Source organism: Rhynchophorus ferrugineus, unplaced genomic scaffold, assembly GCF_030347505.1.
Source record: "Rhynchophorus ferrugineus isolate W39M unplaced genomic scaffold, kcgeb_rfMv2 rfM3, whole genome shotgun sequence".
Taxonomy (NCBI): domain Eukaryota; kingdom Metazoa; phylum Arthropoda; class Insecta; order Coleoptera; family Curculionidae; genus Rhynchophorus; species Rhynchophorus ferrugineus.
Window position 1 is genome coordinate 49878473 of NW_027472582.1, and position 26481 is coordinate 49904953.

Sequence of the window (26481 nt, forward strand, 5' to 3'; positions counted from 1 at the left end):
GTAAGGCGAAATGATATTTGGCATCCATTAATAATTATTGGCGAGATATACGTTAATTAATAACATAGCAAAGGCCAAAGGATAATGTGTTAAAAAAGCTAAATAGTTATAAAAGCTTAGTTATAAAATAGTTCGGCCGAAAAATGTTGGTATACGAAATATAGAAAACGTTGCACCAAATGTATCCACGAATAAATCATTATGTTAAAAAATAGAATATATTTTGCAGATAAAAATATTATTTTCTTGTCAATAAAAGGCAAACAATATGTTTTTATACGAATATTGTATATATTGTTATTAATCATATGTGTAAAACAATATGAGTAATTTATGCTCATCGCCCGCCACAGTATATCAAACTTTGGTACTTTGAAATTTACGAGGGGCGTTCAAATATAAAAAGCTTTTTACTTCTGGAAAGTCGATTGGAGTTAAATCAGCTGAAGTTCAAACCGAATGTAGTTGCATGCCCATTAGTAAAAGCCTGATGTTTTTAGTTCAAAGAAGGGGTAAAAGTAGAAGATATGAGTCGCTGATGGATCTCCACTCTAGTATTGCCCCCAATTATTAACTGAACAGCTCGAAGAAATTCTTCCAGAATGGTATGAAAATGTTGCCTATTTGTCAAGAAAAATGCATAACTAAAGAAATGCAACTAATATTTAGAAAAATAACTATTAAGTTTGTCGTTCATAAACGTTTTTATAAAAAAAGACTCGATTATATTTTGAATGGTCCTCTTTTGAAGTCTCCTTTTACCAACGAGGGTTATTTATCTGGACTGGACCTACTGTTTAACGTGGGCTTAGAACCACGGTCCTCGGCATTAAGCATACCGACTGGCGAGTGATTAACTTAGACATCATCGCAGAAGACATCCGTCTCACCCATCCTGGTTACTGGTGTAACTGGGATCATTTTCCTTGTGGGATTTTACACTCTTGGCTAGGACAATCACAAACATAAATTTACGACCATACCCCAGCAGAATTCGAACCCGCGACTATCACAACAGTAGGTGGACCGTCCCGTCGCCTTTATCACTGCGCCAACCAAGCCGGCGTATTTTTGAAAGCTAAATATCCGTTTGTTGTCTTTATCAGTATTATTTATATTAGTTTTATTAGTACGAATATAAACAAATAGCAAAAAATAGCATGTACTAATTCTAGTTAAAAGTTCATATACCATTTCAATATGAAAAAAGTTATTGATTAAGCTGAAAATAAACAATAAAGAAAACAGATAAATGTTTTTATAATATGAATTGATACAAATTGAACCAATACACTTTATAAAACTTCGATTTTATACTCATTTTATGAGCTCATTCATTAGATATAATGATATAATTAAAGTAATTTCCTTTTTTTTTATTGTCTTTTTTTCTTTTTTTTTGTAAAATCCATTTTCTAACATTTTAAAACTACATTAAGAGTCTTTAGTTACCAACCAATTATTGTAAGTGATTAATGATTCTTTTAATTGATAATTGCTTAGCTGTAAATTAACTTAATTGATTTAAAAAGGTCTGTTGTTAATTATTTTTATCCCTTTATCTGAAATTGTATAAAATAGTATTACATTTCTTTTACCAAGGGAATTTTGTATCCTCCATTATGTAAATATTTTTTTAATATTAGCAAAAATTTATTAATTATAACAATTATTAATAATGCTAGTATAGTTTTTTTTTCGTCTAATAAAAATAGTTATTTCAAATTAAAATATGTATAAATAGATAACTGACAATATTTCTATAATATAAATATAAAAAGAAAATAGAAAATATTACTTCAAAATATAAATAGTGATTATTTTCATGTTATAATGTAAATGTAATAAACGATTTAATATTATTCTCACCTGTAAAAAAAACTCTCTGTAGCAGTAACCACGCTGTAGGTAAAATTTTGGAAAAAGGTAGTACGAAAAATATGACAAGTCATTTTATTTTGAAATAGATCAATGATAGTAAACCAAGCGCGAAAACATCACCTTTGAAAGACGATCACTCGACTATAATATTTGGTTCTCCCACCGCTTAAACCACTTTTGCACCTACGGCTACACTAAAATAGACGAGCAAATGTCTAAAAACTGTGATAAAAACAATATGCAGCGTGCGAATCCATATCTGTTCAACTGCACTAAAGACGAAGTTTCACATGAGCTATAATTCAGAACTGCCCCGTCAAGGTTAACCATGACTGTCGTCTAATATATGCTTTTTGTTTAAAATTTCAAATCTAAAACAATAGGGAAATCTATATTAGATATGTTATCAGCCCGAGGGTATCAAAACAAACTGCTTTATGTGACAATCTATGTTCGTTTTCTGATTACATAAAATTAATATTAAAATATATTTTTAAATTTTTTTTGGTAATTAAAAAACTGCATCCTAATTATCAAAGCAGAATTGGTGGTGGTTTAATACTATCTAAAAATAAGTAATTCGAGAAATGAGGTTTTAGTATAAAAGAAAGTAAAACAATAATACTTGCCATAGTTTGGTAACGAATAATTTAAGGTTAAATGAAACGATATATATTTATTTTAATATGTCTGAATCTGGGTAATACACACAAGAGATAAAACAGTAAGTTTTGTTAATCATTAAATTTCCGGTAACGAAGACAAAGAATGTAATTTAATTGAAATATTTTAAGTTTATGTATTTTAATTCAAATATATATAACCAAGTATACACTTTTTAAACAACCATTAATTTATCTATATATATATATATATATATTATGTAGCCTGTTTATAAATTAAAACTAATAAAGCAAGTTAAAGTATTATTATCAAATGTAATGTATTAAAGGACCAACGGTTAAAATATAATCTCAAATATCTCTTTAATGGGAATCTTATTTACGCTTAAACGGATGAAAATTAAAATTAGAGACTTTACCTTAAAGTAATATATTTAGGAATTATTTATTAATAAAAGAAATCTTATATTTATCTAAATATAAAAATTCTTTATATATATTTCAGGATCAATAACTAAATTAAAATGAATGGATGATTAAAAAATATACTTTTGAAATTATAAGTCTATATTACAGACAAAAAAAAACAAAGTCTTAATACAATTTATACAGAACAATTTATGATCTATTTAATCTGTAAAAAGTCACCTGAAAGTTCCAGGTGATTTCAAATGGTTCTCTTTTGTCACAGTTCTTTTCAGATAAAACAATCAAAATTGTCTACGGCAGTTTTTAATGTTTATATCTACATTAAATTAACTAATGGCCATCTACCACTAAGACTTCAACCAGCAATCATTAGTCCACTTGAAATCCCCTAATTTTGTTTTTCAACTACTTAAATTTTAGCGTAACATTTTTTTGTATAAAAGTATAAATAATTCAAAAATATTAGCGAAAAATAGGGATTCCTTTATTTCCTTGCTGCATAAAAATCTATACTTCAAGTTGTTTATACAATTTAATGTCTACATTATTGGCCACAGTACTATTTACTGTAAATAGAACAAGCCCTAATTGGCAATAGAAACAGTAGTATTTCTATTTTGTAAAAACGACTTAAACATTTACCTAAAATAATCTTTTAAATTGTTTTAAATTTATTAAGATACTAGAATCAATTTTAAAAAGTAGGACTATTAAATAAATTTAGTAATTGCAACAGATCGTTCAATTTTTAATGTATAAAAACAATAAAAAATTAAATATAGTTATAAAATACTTATGACATAAATATATTTCTCTTTTTTTTAACAAAAACGTTATCACAAATAAATCCTAAATAATAAATATATGACTTCTTTAATTGAAATGTATACCAGTAAAATCAGTCTTACATTCTACATATTAAAGCTCATCTTTGTAACAGGATTAATTCTGAAACATATATTTAATTAATTAATTAATAAAAACTGTTACTAATTAATTAGGAAATATATATTTATGGATATTAATGAAATATAATTTATATACAATAATAACATACAAAGAATTGTATAAATAAAAAATCTCCATATATAACCCAATATAAACGTACAAAACATTTTTTACGAATTTTGAACTGGTATATATATAGACAATCAAAGAAGAACTACCATATTTAACAAAAAAGAAATATATTTAATAATAATGAAAAGTCATGACATAAGTAACGGACCTCTACCAAGAACCATACAACCTTATATTTAATAATTTTATAAATATCAAATAATAACATCAAGATGTACATAGAGATTATAAAAAGAAAGAGCTCACCGTGTAAGCAAGTACCTTGGGTTCAAGTATTCTGTTATATCTGGAAGTAATAAATATATGAATCCCGAGAAATATAAAACTTGTGATTTCCCTTCAAATTTTCCTCTTTAAATCTCATGTTATTAATATTCACATTCGGATTGTTCAAAATACAACTCGTGTACATTATGTAATGACTTTTTGGAAAATTAAAGATTAAATTACATTTATACAGTGAAACAATTCTTAAAAATTAAAATAAGGCCGCAGCATAAATATTACTGTTTCTCGCTCGAAATAAGGACCGAAAATGTACATTACCCTAATATGGCTTAATTATGAGCCTGGCACGGCCTCACGTCTAAGAGAAATTCCCTGAGCTATCATGATCTGGTTCGAACTACTCCGAATCAGAAAAGAAACAATTAATCTACATCGTAATATTTATAAATTGATATGCTTTTAAAGCAAAGATCTGTACAAAGTATATTCCTTAAATGCTATTCTTAAAATAAAAAGAAAATACCATATCAAAAAAGTTAACAGAAACAGAATGTAGACACAAATAAAAGTTTCTCACTGCCTGGAAATGTCCGATATTTATATACATAAAGACCTAAAAAATTAAAGTCAGTCAACAAGTACTTGATTTGTCAATGCTCCTCCAAAATGTGCTGTAATATTCAACCAGGCTTTGAACTATATGTATAAATATCTGGATCCCGGTCCCTATCTCTTCTTATGACCATCTGAAAAAAAAGTATAACGAATATTTTTGGAATGAAGTTATTAATATAAGTTATAAGACTAGCTGTAAAAACATAACTGCATCAGCAATAAGCAATTTATTTTTTATTGAGCACATAACATGCAAGGCTGAATAAGAACAATACCATTTTAATAAGCTTATATGTGCTTTTTATCTTATCAAACTAACAAATATGTACAAATGTTATATATTACAATTATGTGTAAATGACCATATTATGAAATATTTCTAATAAAAAACTATCTAATGAGTATCAGTAAATTTGTTTAATGGGAATCAATGGAACATTAAAATAGTAACTGTTATTACCCGTGAGAAGCCCGTACCCGTTGAGTAAACAGAAGAACCTGTTAAGTTAACATAGTGCTTCATAAAAAATTAATTTATGAAAAACATTGAAAAATATATCGGGAGTAGAAAAATCAATTTGAAAAAATATTTAACTGAAGATACTAAGGTATCCAGTAGAAATAAGAATTAAATCGCAATAACAACGTTCGGCAAAATATTGCAAAAGCCTCGAAGGTCCTATACCATCGGCTGTATTCACCACAAATTACTTCTGATTACAATTCATTTTGATGGATGAAAAATTAAATTTTATAGTGTTCTTCTGAAGTGGTACCTGTTGAGCATGACGAAAAATACTTCGTTTATGACAGAAATTATATATTATGAAATATCTTGAATCAATATCATAGATACAGGGTATATTGTAGCACATCGAAAATATGTTATGCAATGCAGCTAATACAGCACTGGATATTTTGAAAAAATCGGTGGAATATCCGGTTATGTGTTTAAAATGTAAGAGTTTCCACTACTCCTATTCGCTAAAATAAAATAGTTCAAGTAAATTAGAAGTTTTTCGATATATATCGATTCGATATCGAATCCATAATCGAATAACACCAATTATTAATTATTAAAATTAAATGATATTAAATATTTATTTGTATTATATATATATATATATATATATATATATATATATATCAACTCTATACAAATGGGTGACTCAAAAGCTACTGTTGAGGTTAACAGTTTAGTAAGGAAACTGTAAAGGCATTGTACAACATTGACGTAGATTTATTTATACTCCCAATATGAATTTTGCTAATCTCGCAGATATTGACAAAACAAAAAAAACTCAATTTATCAAGTTTTTTTCTGATAATGTTTCAACATATTTTGCTTCAAAACTTTGAATAATAATTTCATTAAAAAGTTTGTGTGAATCCAATAAAATGATTTAATGTAATATCAAGAATATGTCTTGGGAAATTAGCCAAATTGATAATCCTCTATCTATATTCCCTAATAGGAAAGCTAATAGCCAAGTACACAGCACTAATATAAAGTTGGGGAAAAAGTAATTTTAGTTTTCCTAATATATTACTTTAAAGTCACATTTCTTTAGTAAGGTACTATTCATTTATTTTAAGACGATTCTTGCCTGTTCTTGATTGTCTCCCCCATTTAGAAGAAAAAATAAGAATAGACCGAACCGGTGGGGTTTTAATATTTATTACATAAGAATATAAAGAAAATAATATATAAGGTACAGCCCATAGAACATTCTAGCTAGAAAGTTAGTATCTTTTACTTAGAAGTTATTGCGTTATGAATGGAAATGGATGCTTCAGAAGTTTATTTTCATACTTTGTCTTATTACTTTCGAAAAGAGAAAAATGCAGAGGATGCTCATTGAAAATTGTGTGGTATTTATGACGATTAGTGAATATCAGTATCTGGATTGGTTTGATCATTTTTGTTTCGGATATTTCGATGTCAAAGAAAAACCTAACGGGAATCGTTGTAAACGTCAATTGAATTCTTAAAAACATGGTGGTAGATCGATACATTTAATCTCGAAACCAAATTTCCATCTCTGCAGCTGAAACGAAAGAGTAATTTTTGAAATGAATAATTACTGATGGTGAAAATTGAATTATATACAATAAGAATGCGAAAAGGGCTACGGTTGGATCACAGAGATTTCCAAACGGTTACAAAATCGACGTTGAAGCGAAGTGTTTGGAAACGAATTATTTATTAGCTGCTCCAACTCGGCCAAATCATTAATTGGTCTCTCTGCCAACGATTAATACGATTGAAGCTCCAGATTTCCATTACATAAAATATGTATGAATAAATCACCTTTGAAAAACACTAAAAAACTGAAAATTCTTTTTCCTCAACCCAGTATTAAATGGTTCGTATATTAGTAACATGTATATTGCATTACTCATTATATTAACTCACTATAAGTCCAATGGAAAATTTCCCAAGATATTTTTCTAATGAACCTATTAATAGGACCCAAAGCTAAAATGAAAACCTTTCCATGAAATCTAATAACGTTATTAAGAAGTGACATAAATCCTACCCGTCAATTCGCCCAATCAAAAATAAGGAGAAAATAGACCGAAAACAACCGACAAGATGCAGAAACAACACCTATAAGCTTGCGTTGCCAGCCAATTACCGTCGTTACGTTTGCGTCGGCGTCACACCTGTTGTGAGGTTGAAGAATGGGAAGATCCCGGACGGTCGTAGAGAGGATAGGGCTGGGGACGTGGTGGTGCCGCCCTACCCCCTGTATCAGCACACTGTCTCAGCAGACCGTTATTGCTGTACGCTCCTGCTGGAGAGTGTCTATAAAATCAACATCATTATTTATTTTTGGGTTTATTAAGTTCCGTATTTACGTTCCAGGAATAGATGAATAGTCATATTTTTCTGGACTTAAAAACCGTAATAATGACTTTTTAATAAAATAATTAATATTTTTGTTGAATAATATGGTTAATACATGCAGTAACAAATAATGTTTCTACAATCACTCATTTCGTTACTGTGTTTACGAGGTGATGTACCCATTAAACAAAATTGAATAGATTTAAAACGAAGCCGAACGATGCACCTTTTGAATATAAAAAATGTGGATTTAAAACATATTTGCTACTAAATGCGGTTTATTAATAATTTTAGAGGAAGTAGTTTACATAGAAAACGATATTAAGTGGATATAAATATATATTTACCGGACAGTCGGGCTAGGTTGTCCTGTACCCACAGGACTTCGATGGGGATTTTGCCCGTAAGATTCAGGCGGTAAACCATTTTCTACAGGCGGATGATGGGTATTCGACATATGTCTTTCATAACCAGAACCACTACTATGTCGTGACGATCTAGACATATCTGCATGATTCATTGTAACACTGGGATGAATGTTGTTTACTAAAGTTGAAAATAAAAAAAATGTACGCACGAAAAGTAAAGGACTTCTCGACTATGTGGCACGATTGCAATTTATTGAAAGTATTACTTTGGGCGCCGTACTCTTAACTAAATCTTACCTGTATGTGGATGAGTTGGAGGTGGTGGCTGTGAAACAGTGGGCTGTCCCGTAAGTGGTATTGCTAGACGCGCATTTACCGCTAACAAATGATCTCGACGCTGAATTAATGTGCTGACGTGCTCTTCCAACCGTAGATTTTCTGCTCTTAATTGATGCAAGCAGGACAACAAGGAAGCAACTGGAAATACACATTGTTAATTATTAACAGACAAAACTAAAGAACATTTATTATCCTACTATCAAAATGCTGTGCTTGTTCCATAAGAAATTGCGAGCCTTGTTCCCACTGACGCTCTAAAAGTTGATCTAATGTTTGGGGAATTGTACCGCCACCACCGCCTAACACAGACGATAAGCCACTACCGCCTGAAGCTGTACTCGAACCAGTACTACTAGCTCTAACCTGAAAAAATTCCAGCATATTACATCACATAGCTGTATCTCAAAATTATGGAAGAGGTGAGTAAACATTTAAAATGGTTTGACTTCTCAAAGGTTCATTTTCAAACACAGATTTTATAATTTTACAAACTTGTTAATGATGTATTTTTTAAGTATTGCAATAGTGAGTCAAAGTGAATGTAGATTAATCATTTTAGACTGATATTAGTTTACATTTCTGGTGAACACTTTAACAAACAAAAGTAATTAAAGCTGATATTGCATCAACAAAATTTCAGAAATTCAGGTTCCTATTAATTTATATGGGATCGATTCAATTATTTAAATACTTTTACTTTGATGCTTTATTCAAATAGTATATTCTTTAAACACCCAGCTTAGTTATCTAATGGGCCAAATACGCCCGTTCGGTAGCAAACTTATAATTGGACGAAACATTATGTAGTTCCAAAAATATAGTTTCAAGATTGAAATGATGTTAAAAGTCATTAAACGACTGTAAGTGTCAATGTTAAAGAAAAATTTCATAGTAGTTGTATGATGGAAATATCCTTTAAAACCTGATTTAGGGAAAACCAAAATTGCTTCTTTCTGATTGAAACAGACTAAACCCTATATAAGATGAACAAAAACTTTTGCTGAAACTAACTGAAATTCATAGTTATATTTACCGATGACACAACTTTATGATGCATTTGGGGACCTATCAGTGTAGGACTAGTATCATTTGAATTACTGTAGACGCTGTGCGCTTCCAACTCAGAATTTAAATGATCGTTCATTTTTTGGTGCATATTTGATGTTGGATTTAGTTGATTCCCTAGCATATGAGGAGCTGTCGTAACACCATTCTGAAATCTGTAATTTAGCATGTAATTAAAACTGTCTAACACTGATTTACTTCTATTACAGTTTAAACTCCTTTTTGTCTTCTTTCATTGAACTATGGCTGCTTAAACCAACTGCTGCGGGTGCACTTTTACGCCCTTTCGCTCTAGTTCGGCTATGACCACTTGAAGATGCACCTTGACTTTCAGAACTTGGACTACTTGGAGGAGAATCCTTAATTTTTTCCTATCAAAGATGCAAATTGTTTTTTAAAAATGAATGAAGTGTATAAATAATCTTGTATACTTGTGATATAACAGCAAAGGCTCCAGGTTGTTGCTGAGGAGGAGTTCCGGAAGGTGTCGGCGCCTGCGAGCGACTGGAACGTTTGGAAGAAGTATCCGTCATGAACGACGTAGTTTGAATTTGCGATATACCATTTGATCCAGTGCTATTTCTTTTTTTACCTCTGGTTGTACGATCAGTTTTTTCATGTGACTGTGATCTACTGAAAATTAGCATTGATAAGAAGTAATTAAAGTCAAATTAAACAGTAAAATCATAGTTCGTTACAAATATGAAGCTATTCGTAATAGCTATTTCATAATATTCAAAACATTAATGCTTAAATTATTATAATTAGAACGGAACATATAAATGATAACTCTTAGTAGATAAATGTTTACCTTGCTCTTTTGGCAGGCATTTCTTGGGTGTTTGACGGTGGTGTTTCCATTTCAATTTCCATGTCAACTTCCGTATTTATGGAGTCTGGCTGTTTTTCGTATGTGATCTTCAAACCTCCACCGCTCATTTCTGAGGTAAGTATCCCTTGATTTGAATTACTTGTTATAATCATGTTATCTAAACGAATTAGACTATTAGCTATGTTGTCACTACAAATGGTTTATATATACCAGTAGCAACTGAAGCAACAGGGGTAACTCTTTCAGAAGTGCTACCACTACCTGCCGAATTTTTTTCTGTTGATACTGGAAATGGTGTAGTAGCCAAAACACTGGTTTGATTACTAACGATAGGATGATGCGGACTGAGAGTTGTGCTGGCCAAAGGTACTGATACAACAAGTGACTGTTGGTGCTGTTGAGCTTGAGCCTATATAAAAACAATGATTTAATTTGCTATACCAACAGTTATACATATAATAATAACCTGTGCTGTATGTATTATTGATGATGTAGCTACAGCAGAGGGTGGAACTACTTCTGGAGCAGCCACTATCGGTTCAGGTGAAGTAATGGCTGTGGTGGCAGTAGACTTTAAGGTCGAAATTGAAGTTAAGGCCACGACTGGTTGATTGGAGATGATTGATTGAGTTGTTTCTACTTTCACCTAAATTAAATATTGATTGGAATATGTGCATTAAAGTAGTACACTATTGGAACACATTTACAAATTAACAAATGTGTTGATGAACTAATAAGCAAATAACTTATACCTTTTTAGATTTTTCAATAGAACTTTCACTGGAACCAACACTGTTTTTGTCTGATTGTAAAGATATCGCGGCACTTGCGGTAGTTTGAGCACTAAGAGAAGCTGTTATGTTTGTGAGAGGGGCTACACTCACTACTACACTTATTTCACTTTGCACAGGGGTTGGCGTCCGTGAATTAACTTTACGCTTCTTATAGCTTTTTGAATCCTTATCCTTCGAATCTCTATCAGATTCTGATGTATGATCACTTTTACTGTCTTTTTTATCAATTTTATCCGTGCTTGGTGTAGATGCTGCTGCAGATGCAGATTCATCTGCAGATTTGGCACTTTTAGATGATGAAATCTTTTTATCTGAAGATCTATAAATAATATTTATGATTAGTAACATATAAATATATTATTCGAGATAATATACTTGCAATATTATGCTTACCCTTTACTACTATTATGGCCAGTCTTTTGTTGAGATCCAGACGACTTGCTGGATGAATTTGATACTTTAGAGGAACTGCTCTTGCTGCTTGAACTGGATTTCCTCTTTGATGGTAATGGTGAACTGCTGCGTTTTAATAAGGCGCCTTCTTCTGCTTCTCTTTCAGAATTAGAATCAGAATTATGATGCTCACTGACAGGTTTATATGGCGGTATGGTTTTTACATTACCACCCTTTTTCTGCAACAGTTTGAATGTGTTGTAATAGCAGATGTATATTCTAAAACTCACTATATAAAAGTGTTTAAATATTTAGAACCATTTTTGTTTTTAAATAAATATACATTTTTAAATAATTGTGATTAAATTCCGTTTCACATGATATTTGGATTATTATACTTACCAACTTGCTATAATGGTGCTGACAATATCCGCAATATTTTACGTTATCTAAATAATTGCCTGCCTCTTCACATAACAAACCCAAACTTTGGGCACAAGTAACATGAAATTGTTGTTTGCAACCAGCCTTATTACATTGCATACAAGCACCAACTGTAGCATTAGTTGCTTTACCTTTCTCCTCGCAAATATAGCAAGCCTGTAACAAAATATCTGTAGATGTATTTTTTTATTACCTATCACTACTATAACTTAAAAGTTTTTAATTGAATTAGTAGTGACATATTATTTTATTCAAAAATTTTGAAATATATTATTCCCTCAATATGTTGAAATCATAAGTTCAGATATTTTTAATGGATATATATATATATATATATATATATATATATATATAAAATCTCATTTCTAAATTCTGTATTCAATATTTTTAATAGTTCATCAACCATATAATTATATGGAATTCTCATTACATTATAAAGATTCAGAATACAAACAGTTAGTTAACCCTAAATACATTTTAACCCCAAGAACTTCCCCTTGCATGAATACAATGAAAGATTATTTGAACACCTGCTTGAGAATCTTAAAAACACTCACATCTGCTTGAATATCCTCCTATAGTTCTAGCCGAAAATATTTAACTTTTGTCACGAATATGTAAAATTCTAAGAAAATGTAATAAACAAAAATTATTATTATTAATTATAAATCTTAAAAAAGTAATTACAAATATTTATGTTTTATCTAAAAGTCACTAACCTTATTAAACCTCTCCTGTGGAATCAACTGTAATTGGATGGGTTCCATAGTTGAAACATTCCCAAATCGAACTTCGGGAATATACAATGCACAAACCACATGAGCCCAACCTTGATTGTCGGTACGTTTAAGAGCGCCATATTTACTTGGGCACAATTCACACTTCTGTGAAGCAGATATACACATCTTTAAAATTGCCATCACACAGAAACTATCCACATGCTACACAGAAACATACACAACATAAACCACTCACAAACACCAACTGATTTTCAGACTGTAAAAATAACCTGGTGTGTGCTTTAAAAAAGGTCACCCTTCTTAGAACATTTCAAAAGAATTTACAAGCAGGCAATAGAAAAAGGGCAATTATATAGGGTCTAAATTATAAAGGCCAATAAAATATAGCTGAAAAAACTCACCACTTTTGTAGATCTCTCCTGACTTTCACATTTACAGCAATACCAGGGTCCAGTGGGAACTGTTACTATACCATAACAAGCTGAAAGACAACTATTTTTAAGGTTGAAATAATACATATATGAATTTGCATTTAAATAATCTTGTATTGTAATATTTAAATAATCTTGTAATTGTATCATATGTATTAGAATCCCAATTACTTTAACAATTTTAAGAAAATAAAAACAATCAAAAAGGAGTATTGATTTTTTTATTTTGTAAATTTAATTTTAATAACTTGGAATATTTTCATCTATAAAAGAATACAATTGTATAACATATAATGTATGTGTTTTTAAAATAATGTATGTATACACATTTGGCAAATATAAGTACATACATTCATAAAAGGATATAACTTATAAATGTTATGTAATTGCATTATGAATATTATTAGCAACTATTCACACATAGTTATTGATACATTATATTATACACTGTTGATTCTAAACATTCTTTTATCTGTAAAAATTCGTAAAGTATTTTCATTTACCTTGATGAACTGCAACATTACATGACTGTCCATCACAATATACAAGAGGATTTTCAGACCAGCCTCTATCATCGGAACAAACACAACAGCCTCCTACCATCTCCCTCATAATGCAGAAAAGCCAATGTTGCTAAACTAGCGATCTATCGATATTTGTTCGCCGCATCTCCAATGCAAAAAAAATTCGTTCATCGCTAAACCGTTGTATTTTCTTCCGTCACAAAAATCCTGAAAATATCACAAGGTTGAATTTGATGTACATAAATATAAACAAAACAGTACCGTACCGATCTTTCGATCAAGGTAAATAGATAATTACCACACACCAATCAGATTTTCGACAGCAATCTCATTAATTTACTCTCGTTTTCGAAACCAGTTAAAAATTACAGATTAAAAAATGCTAATTTCTCAAACGTGCTTTGAACCCCAGCGTCGATAGCAACGAGTCCAATAATAAACTTTAGCGCACTTTTTTGAATACTTTTTTGTGGAAACAAGTGAATTGAAATAGCCAATTCAAAATTTCCTCAAAACATTTAAATAAAATTTTCACATTTTTTAGAGGGAAAATGCATAATAAACACATTTCACTAACAAGAAACCATTTTGTTTTTGTGATTATTTTGCTTTTCTATTGAAAAGTCATGCGCGCGCAGAAGCACATTTTAAAGTTTTGTTTGTTGCCTATATATAAATAAGATATTTTATGAAGATTATATATAGAATTGATTACAAAAAACGTGTGTTGCTTTTTATTATTACATATGTACATTGATCTTTAAAAACAGGCTAGCTGTATAAAGATTTTGTTATACTACTAGGAAAGTTGAATCGTAATAACAATCGTATTAACGGGTAATTCGCAAGTTTTAAATTTAATAACAAAATTACTTTATTATATTTATATAAACAATATGATAAGTGAATAGTTACACAGAGATATATAAATAGTACATTCTCAGTTAGATACAAGTCACAGTGCTTTTTAAAAGTGACAATATTTTATCTAATAATGAGCAAACCACGAGTGTGGGCCACCAGTGAAGATGGTAAGACAGATGAACACATTAAATTGCACGTATATAGAAATTTAGAATCATCTGTAATGTCTGAAACGTCTTTCATATTAAATATGGACTTTAAATCATAGAAATTGAATATATAATAAACCTTTATATTTAATAAATATAGATATTGCATTAATAAAAATTAAACTTAATATATTGGTATATGTTTATTTGTTAAGTTAGTTGTTATAAGTAAATGTTTAAGTTTTTGAACAAATCTATTATATATATATTCATAATTTGTAACACTATTAGATTCAACTAATTTATATAGGTCAATTGTGTAAAAATGTTTATAATACACTAATTAATGTCGTGTTTAATGACAGCCAATTTATATAATTTTTTAATAAAGTTATAAAAGTCCATTATATAATGATAACATTTTAAGATATAATCAGTGAATGATTTAGTTTAGTTGTGAATGATAAAGTTATAAATTATTATAACTGGTTTAATTTTGAATGTAATATTATTTTGTTGTTGGGTAGTAATTACATTATGTGTTTGATATGAATTGCATTTTGAAGGGAAATTGCTTTATTTTGCATGTAGGTACCATTGAGTACGTTTCATTGACAAAAGACACTCTACCAAAAGCATTAGAAACTATGCAAAAATCCTTTTACGTACATGAAAATGTTTGCCTGGCTTTTGATACACCAAATCAACCAGAATCATTTCCTGAAATTGATGGATTACTTATTAGAGCTGCGGTAGACGGAGTTTCAATTGTTGCAATAGATAAAATAACAGGAGAAATAGCAGGTGCTGCATTTAATAAACTGGAAGTACGCTTCAGAATTATATAAATAAGCAAGAATAATTTTTTTAACTTTCAGGAACCAGAACAGTCAGAATTTTATCCGGAATACTTAAAAAACTTAAGGTATTCTGCATCCAAAGGAGTTACGATTTGGATGTACGATATAGAAAATATGTTTGACATTTTCGATTATTGCAAGGTGAACAGTTTACTAGAAATAATGTTCGTGGGTATATTACCATCGTTCAGAAAGCGTGGTATAGCGAAAAAATTATTTGAAATATCAATCGACATCGCTAGGGAATTGAAAGTTGGCAATAACGTGAAAGTGTCATTGGACGAGAGTACACTAGCTTTGGGAAACCCTCCACAAATAGTGACAGGCATTTTTACATCGTTTGTTACGCAAAGAATTGCTAACATTTTGAATTTTCAGATTGCTACAAAAATTTATTTTGATAAATTTGTTTATGATGGGTGCCCATTATCGTTTAAAATAGACAAAGCCACACCATATTTAACGTATGAGTATTTAACATTATAGCGCTAATATATTAAATAATAAACCGACATTATTACGATGTTTTTTTGTTTGATTTTATGATTAAATGATTATTTAAAATGCTTTCCACTAAAATTCGTCTATTAGAGTATAACATATGCTTTTTATGTATAATCGGTAATTATTGTATTACACTAAATATTAACATTATAAGTGATCTACGGTTTTAATCTCGTTATATCTTTAATTTCTAAAAATCTTAAAGTATTCGACGAAATAATTTTTGTAAATAATGTTATTTAACCTGATTTCACCACAAAGCAAAGTACCATGCATGTTCAACCCACTTGATTTTCAGGGTCATTGGAACCCTACAACCGATTTTCTTATATATTTCTATGCCAAATAATATTAATAATATATTTCGCTGATAAATTCTAGAAAAAAAAACAAAGACCACCAAAACGTTACCGGAATTAAGAAAATGTTACATTAGGAAAGCAGTCAGAAATGGAAACCATAATGAGTATGAGGAGAATCATTGTTTTGATCGCATTTCAGTAGTTGTGATTCCGCCATTAGGATTTCTAATATTATTTATCATTATTCAAATTAAATTGACTTCATGCTTTGTTGTACTTGTGTTAGGATAGAAACATTCGATTTAAAGTCTTGATTGCAAGGTAAACATGTTAGATCAATCGTGGTGCAAGTAATAATGCAACCATTACGCTAGTATTAAATTCAGAATTTCTTGATCACCAATGAGGTGGTAGTTGCATGACATAATATATTAATTAGTTTTTGAAGCCATCATTTTGTGTGCAAAATCCGAGAGTAACTCTCTTAGCCCAATAATTAACTGAATTATTATGGAAAAAAGTACACCATTTATATTTTTCATATAATGCTTCTGCATGTTTACTAGCGGTATGTTTTAGCTAAAGAATGTAATATGTGTGCAGTTAAAAACAAGCGCTTATATAAATAAATTTGGACTGATAACATAAAAATTTAATTTCACAAATTTCTTAGGAACAATAGAATATGTTTCCTTGACAAAAGATCGTTTGGATGAATCTATATTGGTATTGCGAGAAGCGTTTTTCAAACATGAAAATGTATGCATTGCTACTGGATTATCACAAAATCCCCAAGCTATTGCGGAATGTGATAACCTTATAATAAATGTTTCAAAACATGGAGTTTCTGTAATAGCAATAGAAAAACAAACGAACAAAATAGTTGGAGTTGCATTAAATAAAATTCAGGTAATTTTAATAATCTAAGCTGTGCACGATACTAAAAATGTATTTTATTTCAGCATAAGTCTACGTCTTCTAATGAATTTTACGAAGATTCCATTAAGCCTGCTAAATATCCAGAAACAGCAGGAATATTGGATTTTTTGATAGAAATGGAAAACAGTTTGGATCCATTTCAGCCTTATGAAGCCGATTGCTTACTAGAGTTGTTGTTTTTGGGTGTACATCCTAATTATGGCAAACGTGGCATTGGATTAAAATTGGCCGAGATTTCAATAGAACTGGCTGGGTTACTCTTCAAGGTTAATTTGATAATACTATACTTTATTATATTAAATTGAATTTTGTAGGGTGACAATGTGAAAACTCCTATCGAAGATAAACAACTATCGCTAGAACCAAGACCGCAAATAGTTACTTCTGTTTTAACATCGTTCAAAACACAAAGAATATGTCGACGACTTCAGTTTGACATCGTTAAAGTTATAATGTGTAGGGATATTTTCTACAACGGTCAATCATACGCAAGCCTCCTCGGTGATGCTGATTTAAAATTTACTTTAGAATGTAAGAAATTAAATTAAAACTATTATTAATAATCATCTGACGCATCAAAAACCTATCACGTTTGATTTTTAGTTAATATAATATTTTGAGACAACTTCTTTTACTGACATTTAGTTCAATTTTAAATGTTTGAATAAACTATTCTAAAACATTTACTTCGTGTTTAATACACTATTTTCTTTAGAAAAAGTACTTAAAGTAAACTGTACTACTTTTTGAAAAACCTGTTAAATTTATTTAAAAAAAACAATCACTTATTTGTTGCCCTAAAAAGTCAAAACAAATCTTTTCAAAATCAAGAGATAGATTAAATTTGATTATTGAAGTATTGACGTAATAATCAAACGATTAGACGCCATATTATTAATTGACTAAAAGCTTTTCCTCAATTCGATTGTTTATAACAAACCACACTTAGTTAGTTACACTATATTATATGCTACGAAAATAGTTTTTACCAGGGTTTATTTGATTTTACATTAACTCTACTGCCTGATCAAAATAAAATATATCGTCGTAGGAGACATCCAGTCTAATCCAACTTGACTAAACAAATATAAAATACATATATTTCTTGACAGGATTCAAACTAAGGAACAGTAGGACAGTTACAAGCTGTTACAATGCTAAATCTGTATGCATTAAAATTCCAATTAAATATATTGTGTTAGTGCTCTGCCATTTTAGCACATATTTTATTATTCATGTTGCTATATATTGTAGCTATATCTAAAATAAAAGAAAAAGAAACCAGAGTTAAAAAAGTACAAAAATATATTGGCAAACAACATAACATAATAATAATAGACTATAAACATTTGAAATATATATAAGAATGATACACACATATATATAAAACTATTTAAAAAATAACAAACATTACAAGGTTTCGGTTAGAACAAATGGCACTGATTCTACTAAGACATCAGGGTAATTTAGATCAAAAATAGTATCTTCTGAGCACAATACAAAAGGGCGAAAGCTTAAGAGCTTGTACTGTGCAACACATTTTATAAACCATTCTATATCCACAGTTACTGTCTTATAGGCTTCCAACCATTCTGTAATGTTAATACAATTTAGATAGTACATAATTAATAGAGGCAATATTACCATCAAACTTATCAAGATCCTCTGTTGCTGATGTGTCAGTTATAATTATCTTGATCTTCTTAGATAATAACAGTAAATTTAATTCATCAGCAATTTCCCCACCTAACATATTAACAATGTTCTAAGAGTTGAAAAAATAAGTAAATTGTATATAATTCAGTGTAAAGCATATTTACCTCAATGTCATTTATAGATATTGTTGAAAACGTTGGAGCACAAAAAAAAATATATTCTTGGAAAAGTGGATTTTTTATCTTGGTTAATCTAGACATTTGTGGCCCAGGTACTCCACTGATATCTAAAACTTCATAGGGTTCCTAAAATTAAAACAATAACAATGATATATATTTAGTTGACTTAACTATATAGTTACTTCTGAGACAATTGCATTCATTTTTAAACAATTTATGACCCATTCCCATCGTACCACCCAAATACCAGCAGCTACTGCTAACAGGAATTTGGCTGTATGTGATTTTAATTGTCCCTTTTCATCAACCGCCACAATAAGGTGAGTCACTTTAGGTGTGAAGTGCTCACTAGTTGTAATTAAACGTTTTAACTCTAATTGTCGGAAAACATTTCTTATGTCCTTGTTGGATATACGAGACCACATGATACAAGGCTTTGATTTATTAAACTTGTTCCTATTTTGTGAAAAATTTACATAATTTAAAATACTCTTTTGATTTGGTGTCGATGATAATATGTTAGGTTTTCGAATGTTTGGGCTAAAAAGTAAAATGAGACTTAATATAATGTTTGGCCTATATATAATAGATACTGAATGATAATTTACCTTGAATCGTTTACTAATGGAGGGTAATTGAACTTAAATGTGTTCTGACTTGATGTGGCAATTGGTGAAAATATTTCAGTGCACAAATCATCTACAACGTCCTTAGTTGCGTTAGATCTGTGTATACTCTGGTTATGAATATTTGCACTTTGGTCATTTTTTCCGGGTTCTATTAATTCTGCCAATCTGAATGATATAGATCGGTGTTAAAATAATAACTGGTTTTAAAAATTTATATTTAGTGATGAGTTTTTATAAATACTAGTACTGATACGTTTTTATAGGCTAATTAAAATATTAATAAAACATACCTCTCTGGTTGAAGTGAAGTATCCTCTACATCATCAACAACACCCTTAGTTTCATTAGATCTGTGTATACTCTGGTTATGAATTTTTGCACTTTGGTAATTTTTTCCGGGTTCCATTAATTCTGCCAATCTGAATGATATATATATATATATATATATATAGGTATTAAAACAAAATGAATAAATAATAGCCATATGAATTCATAATTCATTAAATAATTTTTTATGATTAGAATAATAATAGGTTTTAAAAATGTATATTTAGTGATGAGTTTTTATAAATACTAGTACTGATACGTTTTTATAGGCTAATTAAAATATTAATAAAACATACCTCTCTGGTTGAAATGAAGTATCCTCTACATCATCGCCAAATCCTGGTGGTGGTGGTAAGAAAATATCGAAATTGGATTGTTCTAAATTTACCACCGGAGTTCTGAAACAATTTGTACATAAAAGAAAACATTGGAAGCTATGTATTTTTTAAAAGCAAAATAGTATTTAAACTTTTTGATTATCGATACTGGTGAGGATTGGGTGCGTCTAGTTTACACAGTTATTTATTATTTTCGGGAACTTTATGGCACTATTTGACGAAATAAAAAAATACTTGTTCCTGAAGTATAACACTATTTTTGAGATATAACATGTTATCGAATTAGCGTTAAATCACAGATTCAAAGTTTCTGAGCAGTATTTGATCCAAGTATCGACAAATATGATCGTTCTATAACTAGGCACCGCAAGTAAATTTAAAACAGGACATTCATTCATTATGGTTAAATTTGATTTCGGCAGTGTACTGAAGTCTGACTATCTAGTTGTGAAAGTTTAGAAAAGATCAACAGTGTGAACAAAGCTTACGTGGATTTATGAATTTGGGATGTACATGAAAAGTAACATATTTTAGTATGTTACATAGTATTTTTAAACATTAGAAACATTAAGCAAACTGTCATTTGTTAGTTTGTCAATATGTTAATACCTGCAATTGTGGAGGAGACAATTAAAATACAACCTACAATACATATCATATACTGCACATTTCAGAATCTTCCCGAAGTTACGACAGTTACTAATTTTACTTAAAATTCTTCCAAATATATGTGAATTTCCTGACAGTAAAGGAATAATATTATATGTGGGCATGAAGAATAATTTAAGAGCAATGCAGTTCCAAGTTAAATATATGTCAAATATAAATGGAGAGTTAGGAATAGAAATTCGTTGAAACTTAAGTACGATCATTCAAGACATTTAAGTTCAAGTTAAGGTCTATAATAGTAAGGAAATATCTGATATGGTATATAACTAAGGCATTGATAAACATGAGTATGTTTTGCATGCAGAAGCAGATGATTTTACAGAAATCAGTCTCAGAATGCCTGAAAGTTATTTATATTATTTAGGTTCTAAATCTAAAGTTTTAAATAAGCGACCAACCTATTAAATGACGATTTTTTTTTCTTTTGTGGTGTGGTTTCCACCACTTCTGTCTCACTATCATCACTGATATTAATGATATCATTATCCCTATCTATCCTAGATTCTGTAATTTTAATGTTTTGCAATATCAATATCTTGGAATTATCTTTCGTATTTAATTTATTCAATTCAGCTGTAAAATTTATACTTTTCAATTCCCTTTCTATTTCTTTATCATTAGAATCATCAACTTCAATCTCCATCAAAAACTAAAATAGATGACAATTAAAATTTATATATGTTTAATAAAATGATTAAGATTATTTTTACTTCATCGATACTCTGTGTTAATCCTTTTTGGCTTGTTTGCATCTCTTCTTTTCTTTTTGTCTGTATTTCTTCAAATCCTTCAGTTAAAATATGCTTCTCATTATTTATGATATTAAGAGCATCTTCAGCAGATGTATCATGTTGGAGAAGCACACTAAATTGTTGGTCATGCACAATTTTATCATTTGATGCTGAATCTTTGTTTAAAACTTGTTTGTGTAATTCATTCAAAGTAGTTTTATTATTCTTAGATTTGGATTCTAAAAACCTATAAAAAACAACTATATGAGAAACCCTTCTAACTCACTTTTATATTATATACTTAAATTTTTTTGCGGGTTGTACTGTTGGCGAATTTTCAATTATATCACATTCAGTATTAACCGCTATACTCAAATTTGTAGATTTTTGGTCTTTCTCAGAACCACTAAATAAACCATTTTCATCATTTTGTTGATGTTTTTCCCGATCTGATTTTCCTGTGGTTTCATTATGAGGAATATTTTTATTATCTGTACATCGTTTTTGAGGTGTTCCGTACTTTTCCATAACTTCTAATAAGTAATTCTAAGACAATTTAAAGTTAAATAAATATAATAAATAATATATCATCATACATCATAATCCATATTTTCACTTATATCAATATTTAGTTGGTCTTTGTTTGTATTTTCAGAATCTTGAAATTCAACTGTTAGATCATCTCTAATTAACTTCATTCTTTTTGCATGTCCATTTTCGTCACAGCTATCATTTGAGAGTTGGTGAATCCTCTTAACTTTCCTGTGATAAAATCATGAATTAACTTTATAGAAACTATAATGAAATGTATGTCAAAATTAAATAATACTAAATGTTTATTACCTCACATTATCATCAGCAAACAATATTCTATTAAACTTTTTTACAGGCCCTCTTAACTCAGTAGATTTTAGAGAACACAAAAGTACCGAACTCTGAGTTTTTTGGGACGCTTTCATATCTATTGCTGAATTCATATCTAAAATAATTGTAATAATTAAAATTTGATTTACAAATAATTTCAATTTATTCTTACTACTAGGCTGAATACTCTTTAAAACTTTGTTAACAATAGCCGACTCTTTCTCCTTTTTAGAACTATTAGTCTTTGTCAGAGTCGTGCAATTTTGGCTATTATTAAGAGTTTCAAAAGCCATTTCGTTATATGATGTTTGTGAAGTTTGCGTCTGTTTATCATTTTTAACATGTTTGGTCTGAGTAGAGATATTAATTTTTACATTTGGAATTAGATGAACCTCTTGCTTTTGTTCTAAGTTCAACTGATGTAACCGTTTGATATATGTTTTTAAATTAGTAAAACAAGTGACTAAATTCAATGAAACTTCATCGTTAAGACCTGTTGATTCTTCTATAAGTTTATTAACATTTTCTGAGAGAATGTTAATTAAACTATCTATATCATTAATATTTCCAGAAACTGGAGGAAAATGGTAGGATCTTTGTTCTACACCTTCTGCCGTTTTCTGAGTTGCAATTTGAAAAACATTTTCATCACCGACACCCTTATCATTAATATTCTTGAGATAATCATTTACTTTTGTAAGATCAATAACGTTATCAGAAATACTTTTTAGTGCCCCTTGGTTTCCTTTCATATTTGCCTAAATAATAATTTATTGTAAATGTACCAATATAGTAATTAAAATATCACTTACTTTAATAGGGTTCTCTTTGTTTTGTATTGATGCACCTAAAAGATGTTACCAAAATAATTGAAAATATAAAAATACATTTTACTTACCTGATTTAAATAAATTTTTCATTTCACATTTTGCTTTTTGAGACTTCCTTGTAGTATCTTTAACAGAGTCGTTATGATTGTGCCTTCTTTTTACAATTTTTAATTTTTTTAGCTCCTTTGGCTTCCGAATTCTTAATACTTTCTTTACATTCTCCAACCTACTTGGTCCAGGATATTCAAAGTTTGAAGTTAAGTTTATACTATCAAAACTATGGGCACTATTTCTCTTAGACTCTTTATCCTGATTTTGTTTAGCAATATTTTCCAAATTTGTTAAGCATTGATCTTCCAATATATCTTGTAAAACATTTCTTTCCACCTAAAACATTGATTATTACTTATTTAGAATTAAATTATTGTTAGCTACTTATTTAGCCTACTTGCTTAACAATATCTTCAGACTGAACTTCAATAATGGCATAATTATCACTATCACTTAGGTTTTCAGTAAAACTATGAAATGGCTTCTTTAATGAATTGTGTTTTTTATTAGGTAGAATAAGTGATTGTGACACCACATCATTATGATTTATACCTTTGTTTCCTAAGTGAACAAAAACAGTTAATATCTAAAAAAATATGTAACTATATTATACCTTGAGATACAGAAACAATCTGTATGTTATCAAAAGACATTACTGAATTATCTTGATTTTGTGTAAAGCTGTCATGTTTATTTTTATTAAATGATTTCATTAATTCTACATTTTTGTTAATTAACCCATTATTGTCCTTTTCAGCTTCTTGAACTACTTTGTCAATTCCATCCTTTATTATTCCTTTTGATTCTATTATTCCCTCATTTAAATTTGATGAAAAGGCATGAATATTCCTTGGGGCAGACTCAGTTATTTTTGCTATATCTTTATTATTACAACTTTGTAACACTTCAACTGCAACATAATCATATTACTGAATTAACTGGAAGGTAGATGCAATATTTACCATCTTCAATATATTCTTCTTTAATAGCTTGACATGTTATATCAATAAATTTACTAAGTGAATTCAAAAATTCATCTCTAAAAACTGGGTCGTTATTACTAAAAACACACTGACAAATAGGACAAAAGCTTTGACTTTTTATACATTTATCACAAAATGTGTGGCCACATTTTATTTGAGCAGCATTTTTTATATAATCTTGACTGAAAAATAGGTTAACTATATAGAGATACAAATTAAATTGCAAAGATATCTTACCAAATAAAACACTTTACGCTTTCTTTCATAGTTGTAATTAGCTTCGACAGTGCTATCAACTTTTCTGAGTTCATTATTATTGACTTTTTATTTACTTATAATATACTCTTCTGTCAGCCTCTATTCTATGTTATATCACAAAATCAGAAGCATTCTCAATATTTTGTGGTTATATAGTCTCTTCATTAGCGTTGGGAACTATCGACTGGAAACAGTCGATAGTCGCAAAACAGTCAATAGTCAAAAAAATAGCGACTAAAAATAGTAATTACTACTACCTAAATTACTGTTGACTAAATTCTCCCGTGAGCCGATTTCTTCGATCTTTAATTATTTGCATAGATTAAAAAAAAATCGTTCCGAGGGGACAGATGTTGCGGGTGAAAAGGAATATTTTATGTGTAACTGATATAATTCAGGTAGTATCATTTTATGGGTTTGCCAAAAATCCAATGGGTTTTCTAAACGCCCAATAAATTGCATTTCCAAATACTGTAAAGTCTTGTTCAATAGTTGTGCCTTGATTTTCAAGTTGTGGAACTATATTTATATTTTTTGAAGTTAGAATGGAATATTATTTACAATACCAAATCCTGCTTTTTTAAATTTAGGACCTAAAAATTTGGATTTCCCGCATATCGTGTTCATTTCTAAAATTGCCAATCTTTTATTGATGATATCAATAAAAGATAATGAAAGTCAACATAGGCAATTTTGTAATTTTTTTCCCCATTCACTTGTTCAAATCCTGGATTTGGTGGAATCTTGCAGTCCTCTTATTAAACGTATAGTTAAAGAGATCGTGAGTTATATTTTACCAGATAACTCGGTGGTCATTATTTCAATGGGCTTTAAAAGTTGAACACATTCTGTTAAGATAGTCCATTCGTCAACAAATAAAAACTGTGGTGCTCTTCTTAATTGCATTAAAATAAATTGTTGAATAGTAAAGTAGAGTTTTCCTATCAGAAAATGTATTTATTACAAATAAATATACTTTATTCACCTCTTTACCGTTAATATTTTTAAAACAATTATTTTTAAAATTTAACAACTGCTACCGCAAAAAATTCTTCAAATCTTTTGGATCTATGCAATTTCTGAAACCTTTGGAACCTAATTTTAGTTTTCAAGATTTTAGGCAAATAGTTTTGACAAACAAAAAGCTATCACAAAAATTATGAAAGTTTAACAAAAAAGTATTACCTATTATACCAGTCCAAAGTATTACCTATTATGCCAGTCAAAAGTATCTTACTATTTATCATTTACATTTTTATTTTTTTGCCCTCGAAAACTAGCATTCAAAAATGCTGCTGTATTAATTTACAATACATAGTTATTCACATGCAAACTACAAAAAAACATAAAACCACATATATTACATATAAATCTATATAAGCAAAAATTCGGCGCATTATCTTGAAGGTCGCGGCTAGGACGACAAGGCCAGAACCTTAAAAATCAGTCGAATAAACTAGTAGAACCAAAAATAGTAATTAAAAGTAAAGTACTGAAACAGTCCCAACACTACTCTTTATTCTATATCATAGAGTAAATATAGAGGTTTAACTTGAATAGGTAAAATCCAAGAAATGTTTTGCGTGGTCCATTCAATGGCGGCTCTTAGATCACTTTTTTGATTGGTTCATTTGAATTGGCCTACGAAGGCATTTTATTGGTTCATTTCTATAACACCATTGTTTGCTACAGTTTTTTTTTGACGACATTT

General features: G+C 29.5%; 4 protein-coding genes across 19 annotated transcripts in view; 1 reads left to right on the top strand and 3 right to left on the bottom strand.

Moving 5' to 3' along the window:
- Window positions 1–2538, bottom strand: part of LOC143193218 (patched domain-containing protein 3) — a 39757-nt gene extending 37219 nt beyond the window's left edge. Inside the window, exons 1-2 of the mRNA XM_076399283.1 lie at window positions 2511–2538; window positions 1870–2252 (exon numbers count right to left, since the gene is read on the bottom strand). Of these exons, the coding sequence (XP_076255398.1) occupies window positions 1870–1952 (83 nt within the window). The 5' untranslated portion in view covers window positions 1953–2252; window positions 2511–2538. The remainder of the gene's footprint in view (window positions 1–1869; window positions 2253–2510) is intronic.
- Window positions 2539–3053: 515 nt separating this feature from the next.
- Alh (coiled coil domain containing protein Alhambra) lies at window positions 3054–14255 on the bottom strand. Of its 12 annotated transcripts, none has more exons than XM_076399273.1 (18): window positions 13904–14255; window positions 13617–13844; window positions 13084–13163; window positions 12662–12826; window positions 11901–12098; window positions 11499–11737; window positions 11064–11424; window positions 10778–10957; window positions 10522–10720; window positions 10291–10468; window positions 9911–10109; window positions 9687–9850; window positions 9448–9634; window positions 8612–8777; window positions 8373–8552; window positions 8055–8253; window positions 7524–7665; window positions 3054–4987 (listed from the first exon to the last, which is right to left on the bottom strand). In XM_076399273.1, exons 2-18 carry the CDS (start codon window positions 13723–13725, stop codon window positions 4922–4924), a joined length of 3012 nt encoding a protein of 1003 aa, XP_076255388.1. In that variant the 5' UTR covers window positions 13726–13844; window positions 13904–14255; the 3' UTR covers window positions 3054–4921. The 12 variants fall into 12 exon arrangements, 11 of the variants coding, with proteins under 11 accessions (XP_076255388.1, XP_076255391.1, XP_076255385.1 ...); XM_076399276.1 differs by having other exon boundaries at window positions 7496–7665; XM_076399270.1 differs by having other exon boundaries at window positions 9911–10112.
- A 49-nt stretch (window positions 14256–14304) lies between these two features.
- LOC143193227 (uncharacterized) lies at window positions 14305–17941 on the top strand. Of its 4 annotated transcripts, XR_013004965.1 has the most exons (5): window positions 14306–14668; window positions 15242–15477; window positions 15529–17225; window positions 17279–17521; window positions 17570–17941. XR_013004965.1 is itself a non-coding variant. In XM_076399306.1 (4 exons), the coding sequence occupies exons 1-4, from the start codon at window positions 14632–14634 to the stop codon at window positions 15994–15996; spliced, it is 681 nt and encodes a 226-aa protein (XP_076255421.1). In that variant the 5' UTR covers window positions 14305–14631; the 3' UTR covers window positions 15997–16033. The 4 variants fall into 4 exon arrangements, 3 of the variants coding, with proteins under 3 accessions (XP_076255421.1, XP_076255422.1, XP_076255419.1); XM_076399306.1 differs by lacking the exons at window positions 17279–17521; window positions 17570–17941 and having other exon boundaries at window positions 14305–14668; window positions 15529–15828; window positions 15889–16033; XM_076399307.1 differs by lacking the exons at window positions 17279–17521; window positions 17570–17941 and having other exon boundaries at window positions 15529–15835; window positions 15889–16033.
- A 601-nt stretch (window positions 17942–18542) lies between these two features.
- LOC143193215 (uncharacterized) lies at window positions 18543–26132 on the bottom strand. 2 transcript variants are annotated; one of them, XM_076399267.1, is made up of 20 exons: window positions 25956–26132; window positions 24750–24954; window positions 24492–24694; window positions 24143–24439; window positions 23927–24090; window positions 23547–23865; window positions 23461–23495; window positions 22821–23406; window positions 22628–22763; window positions 22381–22546; window positions 22086–22330; window positions 21764–22031; window positions 21452–21702; window positions 20343–20444; window positions 20010–20138; window positions 19699–19884; window positions 19273–19630; window positions 19076–19216; window positions 18900–19020; window positions 18543–18847 (listed from the first exon to the last, which is right to left on the bottom strand). In XM_076399267.1, exons 2-20 carry the CDS (start codon window positions 24821–24823, stop codon window positions 18666–18668), a joined length of 3963 nt encoding a protein of 1320 aa, XP_076255382.1. In that variant the 5' UTR covers window positions 24824–24954; window positions 25956–26132; the 3' UTR covers window positions 18543–18665. The 2 variants fall into 2 exon arrangements, 1 of the variants encoding a protein (XP_076255382.1); XR_013004963.1 differs by lacking the exons at window positions 19273–19630; window positions 19699–19884; window positions 25956–26132 and having other exon boundaries at window positions 24750–25035.
- Window positions 26133–26481: the final 349 nt, after the last annotated feature.